Raw genomic sequence first — 13,034 nt, 5'->3', positions numbered from 1 at the left:
TGTTCCATGGACTGAGGAGTATTATTAATCACTTAACTCAACTCTGCACCAGAGAATATCTTTAAAAAGACTTATTTACTAATATTATAAATTCCAACCTACATGGTCTTTACATACTTCAGGAAAGGCAGCTCCTGCAACAGGAAAGAAAGTTTCCATCAATCACCTATTCAATGAGCAGGAGTTGTTTGCGTTCTGTAGGCACTGGGCCTGCTGCGTGCTTACAAAGTCCTTGCTCTCAGGGAGCTTACAGGCTGCTGAGCACAGGGTGGCCTTTCCGGAGGGAGCAGCTTGCATTTTCTTCTTTCTCAAAAGTGGGAGAACAAAAACACCTTTGCTTTTGAGATTTTATTCAGAAATTTGAGCACAATTGTTCATGATGCTAACTGATAGGACTCAGAATTACCAGTGAAAGTCTGTATTTATGAATAAGTTATTAGTATGCATAGTACTTTGATACATTGTATAAGTCTCAGATTTCATGCACAAGAAACTGACGTGTCAATGATTGTTTTCTCCATGAATATGTATGACTTGTAGAACAATAAATTTTCCTTTGACACAGATGTATCGGTTTCCTTCTGACCCTTGGTGGATAATCCTGTCTGTGTGCAGTTTGCATTATATTCAAAGCAGGATAAAGGGGTGACCTGGTTTATTTTCTAAGATAAAGGTGCTTTCTGCAGGTCAAATGGCCCAGGCCATGCAAATAAATTGTAGGGAAAGTAAAGAGCTGGAGGGAACCTATGAATGGAGAGTTCAAAGACAGAACAAGTAGAAAAATCAGCAAGACCATTACAATGACTAGAGATGTTTGCTTGGGTAATAAAGCCATAAAGAAGTACAAGAAAGTGGCCTTTGCTACAAAGGTCGAGGTAGCAGTCGTTTTGGGGAAAAGGGAGTTCTGCTTAGGACACACACGAGGAGGGGCTTCTGTAGGAGCTGCCCGTTCTGGTTTTTGACTTGAGTGGTTGTTACAAGGGACATTGTCTTATATAATTCTCTAAGTCACACCTTTGTTTAGTGTGGTTTCTGCCTCTGTGTTTTATTTTACAACATGAAGTAATCAATAAGAATAATTTGAAAAATTGAAGCTGCAGTGTAAAGAATAAAATGTAGAAAGAAGAGGTAGAGACAGAACAGACTGATCATATATTTTGTTAACAAAGCTCATGGAATCTGTTGATGAATTAGATATGAAAGAATGGAATCAAGTATTATTCTGAGTGTATGATGGGTCCTTTTACTAGTACAGTTGAAGTATCTTGGAACAAGCAGAGAAGCAGTAGTGTGGGCTGGAGAAAGCGAGAGCATGAATTCTGTTTTAAGTATGTTAAGAATGGGATTCTAGGCTCCACGTGAAGTTGTGAAGGAAGCCCTTGGACATATGTGTTTGGAGCTCATGAGAACGGTCTTGTCTGGATTGGAAATAAGAAAAATAAGAACTTAAGCCTTTGGTGATAGATAGATTCTAAATAGACTAGATGGATGGATGGAAGAATGGATGGATGGATAGAAAAATCACATGGAACAGTGATCAACTACAACAAAGCAACAGGAAAAAACTTCATTTCCATAATTGTATAGGAAAAGATGCACAATGCTTAGTCCTGTAATTGTGTCCTAAAATCTATTTTTAAAAATAGTTGAATATTTACCCTATGCCACTAGTCTATTACATCGTATTTCACATGGATTACCCCAATTCTTCAAGATGGTAACACATACTGGATAGTACTCTTTTTGTACTTGAGGAAATTGGAGGTAGGGATATTCAGCTTATTTTTCACATTGCTGGTGAGGGTTGGATCAGGATGTGATGGGGGTTGTTCTCAGTCTGCAACTTTTCATTGTCCGCATTGCATGTCATGAGGGAATATGTGGGAGAGACAGGAAAGGCAAGTGTCATGTGAATTCCAGGAGGACAGATTACCCAGCAGACCCCTGCTTAATAACTGAAGGCACTTTTTGCCATGTGTATAATAGGGCAATGATACACAGTCAAAATGTGGACTAATGTGGAAAGTCAATCAAAAAAACAATGTGCTCACCATGAGCCACCTTCTCAGCAGATCTGAGGAGAAAGGGCCTGTCAATCATTTCATTCTTGTTTGCCATGTTCTCTGGGCTGCTGGAGGGAAGTAGAAATTCTGTGACTCTTTACCTGTTTTCAGTAAGTTTTCTCAGCACTCTCCTTAGGGCACTCATCACCTCCTTGTTCCTCAAGCTGTAGATTAAGGGATTCAGCATGGGAGTCACCACAGCATAGAAGAGGGCCACCATCTTCTCCTGTTCTGCTGAGGACCTGGACGAGGGTCTCATGTAGGTGAAGATGGCCGTTCCAAAGCACATGGTCACCACCGTGAGGTGGGAGGCGCAGGTCCCAAAGGCTTTGCTACGTCCCTGAGCAGAGCGAATACGCAGAATGGCAGCAATTATATGACCGTAGGAGAATAGGACCAGGGAACAGGGAAGCATGATGACCAGAAACCCTGAGATGGCCACCATGACCCTGTTCAATGTGATTTCAGCGCAGGCCAGCCTGAGCACAGCCAACATTTCACAAGCAAAGTGATTAATGACATTACGGCACAAAGGCTGCCGAAAGATGATGGTTGTCTGCATCAGGGAATTCATAAAACCCGCCACCAGGCTGCCAGCAGCCAGCCCCAGGCACAGCCCCCCATGCATGATGACTGTGTAGTGCAGCGGGTGGCACACTGCCACGTAGCGGTCATAGGCCATGGCTCCCAGCAGGAAGAACTCAGAGCTGCCCATTGCCAGGGACACGTGGTGCTGGAGCACACAGCTGTGGAATGGAATGGACTTGCGGGCCGACAGGAAGTGAACCAGCATCTGCGGGACAGTGCTGTTGGTGTAACAGATGTCCACAAATGACAGGACACTGAGGAAAAAGTACATGGGTGTTTGCAGGCTGCTGTCCAGTCTGATGAGGAGGAGGAGGATGAAGTTCCCCAGCACAGTCAGCACATACATGGCCAGGAAGAGGAAGAAGAGGGACACCTGAGTCTCCCAGCAGCTAGATAAGCCCAGGAGGATGAACTCCCTTACTCTTGTCTGGTTTTCCCTGCCCATGAGCCTCTTAAGACAAAACCCAAGTTAGAAATCAGTCAGTACCAGACACTGATGGTGGCAGAGGGCCAGATGAGTTCATTCAGACCAAAGAGCCATCTAATATTAAATGGTGAGCTTCACCCAGTTGTTTCCTTCAAGGTTTTGGGACTAATGGAACCCATTGATGCTGGTTAGGTTCAAGGAGAAAATAAAATTCTTATTTTCTCGTTTCTTAAGTAGGAAAGGTTTGATCAAAATGCTTAGACAGTTGAGTTAAAAATTCAACTAAAACACACTTCTCTTCTCTCAAGACGATTCCAAATCCTGGAGTTTGTTTACTTCTCTAATGGAAACCAGTTTTGCCCTCCTGACTCTCTCAAAATCCATAGGGAGTGGAACCTAACAGATAGAAACAACTTTTTAAATGGACTTTTGTACCTCTGGATTCTCTATGAAATTGAAACACTCAGTTTCACCCTTTAAAATCAGAAACTTGGGGTTACAAGTTAGAAGGTGGCAAATATAAAATAGATCTTTTAAGCAGCAAAAAAAATGTCAAAGTCACATTTCAGAGTCAGGGACATGAAGAATGAAGACCTGGGCCATCAGGCTCCATCTCAAAAGATCTTCACCTGCTTGTCTCTTATCTGCATGAGAGGATGGGAGGAAAGAAGCTGTTATCTCCTCCTCCTTCGGAAGAGCAGCAGAGCATGGGTCGACGGAAGGGATGGCTGTCCAGAAACAAATCAAAGTCAAGGAGGCAGGAGCTCTGTCCCCTAACAAACGAGGCGAGCTCAAATACTTGCCATACCCATTAGCCTATTCACAAAGAGATCATGAAAGCTGGCTGCCGTTCCAGCTGGTTTGACTTGTGTGTATCCTGCGTGGTGATAGTTGTGGTTTGGAGATTATGAAGTGAGGGAAGATAGTTGGAATGAACTCAGTGAAATAACTGCTGGTGTTCCTTCTCTCCTTTACTTTCATCCCTATCTGAAATTCTTGACTATGCCTGCCCCCCCCACCAGAAAACTGTCTTTTCTCTACCCTTGCACTATGCTCCCTCTGCTGTGATTCACACAACAGAGGCATAGCTGGCGCACTCAGTATCACCCCCAGTCTCTCTAATCCTGCTGATATGTTAGTGTTCAGAAGCTCAAGCACTGCAGCTTCCTCTCTGGAACTCCCAGTAATCCTGTTTGCACCTTATTCAGGCCACAAGTGATTTCCGAATTCTCATGGACTCAACAAAGCCCACTTTCGATTTTCCACATTTCATCCCTCTCCTTAATGCTGCCCTTTGGGTAGAGAAAGTGAGATCCATGCACAGCTTTGTTGTAAAAACTAATAATTAGTTAAGGGTTTCACAAAGAGAATGTAATCCCTGATCCTTGGTCAGTAATTTCTCTTAAAAGCCCGCAAAGGTATTGGTTACAAATAGAAATAGCCATGGTTAGTATATCATGTTTCTGTATCATCTTCATGTTTTGTAAAGTGCCTCTCCCTGGGACTGAAAGAACTCCTTTGCCAATGAACTTGAATTTCCCAGTTCAGCTCTCAATTATGTTTCCTTTACCCAGACCTAGTTTCTTCTTCTGGGCAATAGAAACATAATTTCAAGTCTGACTTAATTCACTGGAGAGAGGAAAGTTGGAATAAGGATGTAACACCAATAGTAAAAAGAACGACATTTTAACAACAACAACAACAAAGTTAAGTAAAAGAAAATATTTAAAACACTTTTTGAACGCCTGCTTTATACACAGAAGCTACAACAGATTTTCAGAAGTAAGGTGGAGATATGATATCTGACAATGATAGTAAAGACAAACAGCATCCTCTCCCACCCTTTCTTCTTGGAATCATGATTCAAGCTTCCTGAAGTTAAAAATCACAAGTGTCCTCGAAATAGAAAGCTACCTGGAAACCTTGAGATTTCCCTAAAATGTTAATTGGCAAATTTGTTGTCCCCACCCCATCCCAACTTCCTTCTGTGTACCTATACTGCTTGGACCAGTATCCCTTCTGAATGAGCTGGTCAGCACAGACCTGTCCTCCGGGTCCAGATTTCCGGTGGGCAGGTGCTGAGGGCGCCGTGCAGAGCAGGGAACGTGCCTTGGCTAAGCCCAGGGACTCCTATGAACGCAGTTGAAGGCCTGTTGTAGGTACTTCATTTCCCAGAGCTATCCAAAGGAACTCTCTCCTCAGTTCGGCTACGCACAATGAGCTTTCTTAAAACCAGTCGCCCAAATGGGACGTCTTCCTCTCCAGTCACGAAATTCAGTACAGGTGTCACACAAGACTAGGAAGCAGCTGTGCAGTAAGGAGACCCTGGTTTCCTGACTCGAGGTCTGAGAACCCACTGGAGGCCCTCTGAGCGGGATGGCCTCACCTCCAGGACAGGAGGCTGGTGTTGCCCAGAAAGAGCAGAGCTGAGTAGGATGTACCATTTGGAAGAAGTAACTTTCTTTTCCCTCAGAGAGAAAATCTCTGCAGACCAATTATGCTGCGCTTGTTAGACTTCAGTCACTTCTTCTCTGTATGGTGATTCCCTCACCTGAAACTCTCATCTGCATTTAAGAGGATTTAGTTTTCGGAACCCAGAAAGAAAGCCCCCATTTCCCTGGGGGCATCTCCTCAACCTTTGTTGAACTCTCACTTGGAGAAAGTTATAACTTGCCCACGACTTTCTGTCCATGTACTGGCAATGGCATTATTTGACCTAAAGTCCCCCATTATTCATGGGCCACATCTGAGACCTTCAAACAGTATCTTCTGTAACGTAATTCCTAAGTTGTCCATGAGCTTTCTCCCCATTATGGCTCACTGTTAGAAGCCTCCTTTTAACTGGGTATTGTCAAATTATTTGACCACTTTTTTTTCCAAATGTCTCATGTTCTGCATATATTACAGAAAATTACTACCCACTTTAAGCATCTCAAATTATATATCCATCCTCCTGGTAGACATTTAGGTTGTTTCCAGTTTGTAGCTATTGCAAACAACACTGCTAGGAACATTCACACATTCACACACACACACACGCACACATACACACTCATCTTTTGTCCAATGTATATTGACTTCTGTTGCCCAGTAGTAGCATTGGTCCATCACAATTTATGTGCATGTCTAGTTTTAGCTAATATTGTCAGTGTTGTCAAAACAGTTGTACCAGCCCTGGCTGGTGTGGCTCAGTTGGTTGGAGCATCATCCCATACACCAAAAGGTCATAGGTTTGATTCCTAGTCAGGGCACATGCCTGGGTTGCAAGTTCAATCCCTGGTCAGGATGTGTAGGAGAGGCAACCGATCAATGTTGCTCTCTCACACTGATGTGTCCTTCCGCTCTCTCTAAAATTAATAAGCATGTCCTTAGGTAAGAAAAAAAGAAAAACAGCTCAAGCTCTCTCTATCCTTGGATTGTAAGTCCTTTTCATTTTAGCCATTCTGAAAGGTCCGTATAGTGATATCTCATTGTTACTATATTTTACATCTCTCTGATGATTAATAAGGTTGTGTTACTTTAAAATACTTATGGGTGATTTGGAGACTCCATTTTCTGAGGTGTTTGACATTTTGTCCATTTTTCCATTGGGTTACCTCTCTTTTTCTTACTGATTTTAGTTATTTTTGTATTTTGAGTATGAGTCATTTCTCATTTATATGTATCACAAGTATTTTCTACTACACTTAACTTTTCATTCTCTAAATGGTGCCTCTGATGAAGAGATGGTTTTCATTTCAATGTAGCTCTACGTATCAGTTGTTTTCCACATAGTTCTTGCTCTTTTGTGTCTTGAGAAGCCTTCGTCTACTCCAAATCATGAAGTTATGTTATTCAAAGTTATCCTCTGGAAGCTTTCACGTTTTCTTTTTCAGATTTAGGTCAACAATGTATCTGGAATTTACTGCTGTGCATAACATGAGACAGGAACCCACTTTCATTTGTTTCTTATGTGAATATGCAAATTTATTGGGACACCATTCTTTTCCCACCATTCTTTGTGTTGCCACGACCAAACTTCAATTTATATCTGTATGTACATTTTGAAATTCTTATTTGTAGCCATTGGTCTATTTATCTATTGTTATAAAATACTACATTGTCTTAATTACTATAGTTTTCTAATCAACCTTGTTTTATAGTATAAATCCTTCAACTTGATTCCACATTTTCAAATTGTTTTGGCTGTTCATGGCCATTTGAATTTTTAATCTGATTCTCAAATTAGCTCAAACATTTCCAGGAACAATAAACTTGCTGAATATTTTAATTGGTTTTTTTTTTCAAAATCAATTTTGGGAAAAGTCACATTTCTGTGCTTTTGATTATTCCAGTCCTTTAAAAAGATATATTCTTCCATTTATTTAATGTCTGTTCTTTTTTCTCTATGTGCAAGTGTTGTATATCTCTCATTGAATTTGTACCTAGGTGTGATATTCTGCCATGCAGTTTTAAATGGTGTCTTTTCCATTACATAAAAATATAATTGCTTTAATATATTAAGTATGTATAAATGAAATGACTTTTGTGGATGATTGTTGTCATTTATTTACATTTTTTGGTAGAGAAGCTACCTGGCCTAAAGTTCTATTTGGTAGAAAATTCTTAAATATGGATTCAAATATCTTAGTATATTTTACTACTTAGTATCTTAGTATATTCTATTTCTTCATGTGTTCATTTTGGTATGCTTATTTTTCTAGGAATTTGTTTCATCTAACTTTTCAAATTTATTAGCCTAAATTTAATATTTTCCTATATAATTTGAATGTATATAGAACCTATAGTAATGTCTCCTTCTCTTTCCTAATATTGTTTATTTCTTCCATTTCTCTCTCTTTTTTATTAGTCTTGGCAATGGATTGGTTTACTGTAAAAATTTTTAAATATCATCTGGTGCAAGGAGAGCAACAACAGGGTTATCCCATCCCTCAGCTGATACCATTTCATAGGTAACAGGAAGAAATAAATATTTCCTTCCTTAGAAGAAAAATATGAAAAACCACAAAAGAAATCAAACATCCTAAAATATGTGTGAAGAGAACAAGAGAATACATGGCTCCTCCACGCTATCTCCAGCATAGGACCAGAGAATCAGGGCCCTAGGATGCTGAAAGAACCAGAGCTATTATAGCAAACCCATTTCTAGGGATTTTAGAAAATCCTGTTGTATTAAATAAATCAACATCCAAAGTCATTGTGAGTTGTTTCGAGCCATAATGGAATATCAGGGATGGTATTTATCCTCCTACCTAACCATCTAGAAAATTAAATAAAATTCATAAAGCAATGGTTTTCATATATTGGACAATAAGCAGTACAAGACAGTGATCCCTGAGAGACGGGAAGCAAACTCCCCTGCTCCGGGCCCCAGGATGAAGAGAGCAAACCCAGACAGAGCCTGTGGTCATCCGAAGTTGAAAAGACAGGGTTCCCGGTCTGGGGCAGAGTACCAAAGAGGAGGCAGCTGCAAAGAAACAGGACATTTACTATCTGAATACTGGTTTTCTTAAGTCTTTTGCTGACGACTAATCTTTGCAGGTTGTGAGGGACCTACCAAGGCCAAGAAAAGACCCACCAGAAAGCGGTAAACAGAATGATCTCCAGAGGGAACGTGGGGTCCAGCACAGCTCATGGTCACACCAGTCAGAAAGGAAAGGCCTGTGACAGCCATGACATTGAACAGAACCCTCAGAAAACAATGACCTCAGTCATGGTATGAACAGACCCCACACTTGGGTCTATTCTAGATCCAGTCTTTATGACCCTTAAAAGAAAGCCTCAAAACATTAAAAAAAAAAAGAAATACTTAAAGGAAAGCAAAAATATCTAGCACACAAAAACATAAAACTCACGATGTCTGTGATCTCATAAAAATCTTTCCGTGCATGCTAAGAGGCAGGAGAGTTTCCAGGCCACAGTACAAAGCAAGGAAACGCAAACAAGCCACAATGAGGAAAAACAGCAGTCAATAGGAACATACACAGAAACCCCACAGATGACATAATTAGCATACGAGCACATTAAAATAACCATTATAAGTACACTCACATGTTCAAGAAGATAAAGGGAAGCCAAAGGATGATGAAGAAAGAAACCAAAGATGCAAAAATGCGAATTCAAACTACAAGGATGAAAAAATACAATATCTAAAATGAAAAATACACTAGATGGACTCAATAGAAGATCAGACACTGCAAAAGAGAAAAACAATATATAAATAAAGATATATTCAGTCATGCAAATGATAAAAGTATTCATCATCAACAGAAAAAAAGAATTACAAGCAAAGTTAAGGACATGAACTAAAAGGGAAAAAACAATAAAAATGAGAACACAAATCAGTGAAATAAAAAATAGAAAAATAGAGAAAATTAAGGAAATCAAAAGCTTATTCTTTAATACTATCAATACAATTGATAAACTTTTATCCAGGCTGATCAAGAAGGAAGAGAGAAGGTATAAATGATCAATACTAACCATGAAAGAGGAGACATCAGCACTGATCATGTAGATGTCAAAAGGATAAAAACAAAACCTCTTGAATATATTTCAGCTCAATACTTTGACTACTTAGATGAAATGGGAAACAAAATTATAGATTGTGTTGCCAAAGCTCACACGAGAATAAATACATAACCTGAATAGCCCTCTATCTCCATCTATAAAAGTTATTGAATTTATAGTTTAAAATCTTCCTATAAAGGACACATGGACAAAAGCAAGGGGGAGGGTGAAGGTGGGGGAGGGAGGTGGGTTCAGCTGGGGTGGGGTGGAGGGATGGGGAGAAAAGGCATACAACTGTAATTGAATAACAATAAAAAAAAATTAATGCAATAAATAAATAAATACACACACACACACACACACACACTCTTCCCACAATGTAAACAGCAGTAGAAATAACTTCACTGGTGAATTGTACCAAACATTAAAGGAAGAAATATTAACAAAGTCTACCTATATAGTCTTCTATAAAGTTGAAGCAGAAATAACTTTCCCCAACTTTTTATTTAAGTGTTAGCCTGATATCAAAACTAGACAAAAACAGAAAGCAGGCCGACAGCTCAGGGGCTAGGGAGAGTGGAGGGTTTGATAAAAAAAAAAGAAAGAACTCACAGCCGCAAACGACAGGGTGGTGATTGCAGGGGGCGGGGTATGGGTGGAGGTGGAAGGAGAGGGGATAAATGGCAATGGGAAAATACAATAAAAAATAATGTAAAAACTCTAGACAAAAACATTACACATTTTTTTAAACTACAGATAAAAATCTCTTATGATTATAGATGCAAAAATGCTTTTAAAACATTAGCAAAGTGACTCCAGCTGTATAAAAAATTCAATATATTACTTCCAACTTGAGTTTGTTCCAGGAATGCAAGTTAGTACAACACTCAGCTAACCCGTAGTCCCCAAGTGTTGAGGCATGAAAGACAAGGAAAAACTGGAACTGTTACAGAATGGAGCCTAAAGACAAGTAACAAGCAAATGCAGCAGATCTTGGAGAGCATTCTCAATTTTAAAAAAGCAATTAGTGGGAAAATTGATAAAATTACATCAAGCATTATAATTGAGCTAAAATGAAAATAGCTAACAGTTGTACCAATGTTAATTTCCTGGTTTGTTATTGTACTATTCTGTAGTTATGTAAGATGTTAACTTTGGGGGAAGCTTTCTGTGCTTTATTTGCAGAATTTCTTTAAGTCTAAAATGAGTTCAAAATAAAAACGTTTTTTAAAAAAATGAACCAACCAATGTAATTTACCACAGATACACACACACACACACACATCTCAGTCTATGAAAGACCCTATATTCATTAATGTTTGACAAAACTCCATATTCATTAGCGATAAAAACTAAGGATCCGTAAATGAAAAAGAATTCCATCAGCCTATAAAAGGACATCAACAAAGTTCTAATAATCAACATCATTCTTAATGGTGAAGGTCAAAAACAATCAAGGATGTACATTCCCCGCACTCCTATTCAACACTGTCCTGGAGGTTCTAGTCACTGGAATAAGGAAAGAAAAAGAAATAAAAGAAGAATCTAAATGGCAAACATGTAAATGAAAGGCGCTCGACATCAGTAGTTATTAGGGACTTGCACGTAAAATCACTGAGATGCCACTACGCATCTATTAGAATGCTTAAACTAAAAGAATTACCAATACTAAGTCTTCGTGATGACGTGGAGCATGCAAGACTCCTATGCACGTCTGGTGAAAATGCAAAATCGCACAGCTGCTTAACAAAAGAGTTTGGTGAATCTGTGTAATGTTAAGTATATGCTTGCCTTATATTCTGACAACCCAAAAATATGTGGCCACAAAAAGACTTGTACCTGATGCATATATCACCTTAATTTATAATTGCCAATTATCCATCAATGGGTGAATATATAAACAAATTGTGGTACATCCATACAATGGGGCACCACTCAGCAATAAAAATAAACAAACCACTGATATGTACAACAGCATGCGTGAATCATGCCAGTATTATTACAAGTGAAAGAAGACAGACAGAAATGCTTACAGTCAACATGGTACATTATTTTAATGTGCTGGAAAAGGCAAAATTAAAGGCACAGTAACAAGTTCAGCAGTGACAGGGCTGGGGGGAGAAGAGGGTATTGACCACAAATTGGGACAAAGGAACTTTTGGAAATATGCTATATCTTGTTTATGTTTGTTGTAAACATTTGTCAAAACTCATATAACTGTCCACTTTAAAATGATGAATTTTTATGTATGCAAAATTTGCATCAATAAACATGACCTTAACAGAAGTGATAAAGGACAAATAAACAATTTCAGAATGAAAAAAAAGATATAGCTACAAACTCAAAGGACAATAAGCAAAACTACAAATAAATTTATGTCAACAATTTGAAAACTTAAACAAAAAGACAAATTTCTGATAAAATATAACTTACCATCAAAAGCTGATGGAATGTAAGATTGTCTGAAAAAAATCCTACAAGCATTAAAGAAATGGAACTTGTATTAAAAGTATTCCCATAAAGATAGCTAGATGGGTGAGTTCCATCAAATTTTTACAAAACAGATTCGTTTGCATCTTACCCTGTGCAGCTAAAGTGTATAGCTGTGTGATACACAAAGGTAAAGAGATGAGGTAGTAGGACAATAGAGTCATGTTTGACTTGGCAGTGGATGGGCCCTGGCATGGGTCCTGTTACCCTGAAGGGTCGCCTTGGTGTCACCAGGACCAAGACCGTGCCATTTTCCTGAGCTGTCGGCCCAGTTGCCAGCCCTCTACTGACAGTAGAGAGCTGAGTCACACGATGTCTACATTTATCCCATGTCTGCAACACGTAAGTTTAGTCAATCTGTCTTAAAGCAAAATTATCATCTTGCCATAAACTGGCTCTTCTTCCTAATTTCTATGTGCATGTGCCATCCAATCACGTCCTTGTATTTCAAAAATACAAGAAAAATCAGGAACATGCAAGGAATTGTTCCAAGTTATACTGTCTCCTTCCTCTTATGTGTCTTCTTAGGACTCTCTGAATGCTCTTAGATAACCACAAATTTGTCTTTCACTTGACCTCTAGTGATAGTACTCAGATAGCACTTAGCACTTAGTGAATCCACACAGAGGTCTTATGTAATACTTATGAAATACGTAAATAAGAGTTAGATAGCACTTAGTACTCATGACAGCCCTTAGAAGAATTGCATCTCTTCAAAGTCGTCTGCAATGAAAATGTATTTTAAAGACCTTTACTTGCCTTAGAATAACCCTCAGTAATTTGAAGGAAATAAAATATCAAGCAAGTTAAATCCTTTGTAGCTTTTCCAAATTCTCTCCTGATGTTGTTTTCTTCGTGTTTTGAGTGGGAATACCAATGCCAGTCCTCCTGGCCTTACTGGATACAGGATAAATGAAAGGGCTATAACAGTCACAGCAATAATCTTTATTAAATGTGTG

The 13,034-nt window shown here is 39.1% G+C and overlaps 1 protein-coding gene across 1 annotated transcript; it reads right to left on the bottom strand.

Moving 5' to 3' along the window:
* Nucleotides 1–2,160: 2,160 nt before the first annotated feature.
* LOC112308390 (olfactory receptor-like protein OLF3) lies at nucleotides 2,161–3,096 on the bottom strand. The gene has a single exon (XM_024564585.2). The coding sequence runs from the start codon at nucleotides 3,094–3,096 to the stop codon at nucleotides 2,161–2,163; it is 936 nt and encodes a 311-aa protein (XP_024420353.2).
* Between the last annotated feature and the right edge of the window lie 9,938 nt (nucleotides 3,097–13,034).

The sequence above is a fragment of the Desmodus rotundus genome, chromosome 6 (genome assembly GCF_022682495.2).
Source record: "Desmodus rotundus isolate HL8 chromosome 6, HLdesRot8A.1, whole genome shotgun sequence".
Classification (NCBI taxonomy): domain Eukaryota; kingdom Metazoa; phylum Chordata; class Mammalia; order Chiroptera; family Phyllostomidae; genus Desmodus; species Desmodus rotundus.
This window is presented reverse-complemented; position numbering and strand designations above follow the sequence as displayed.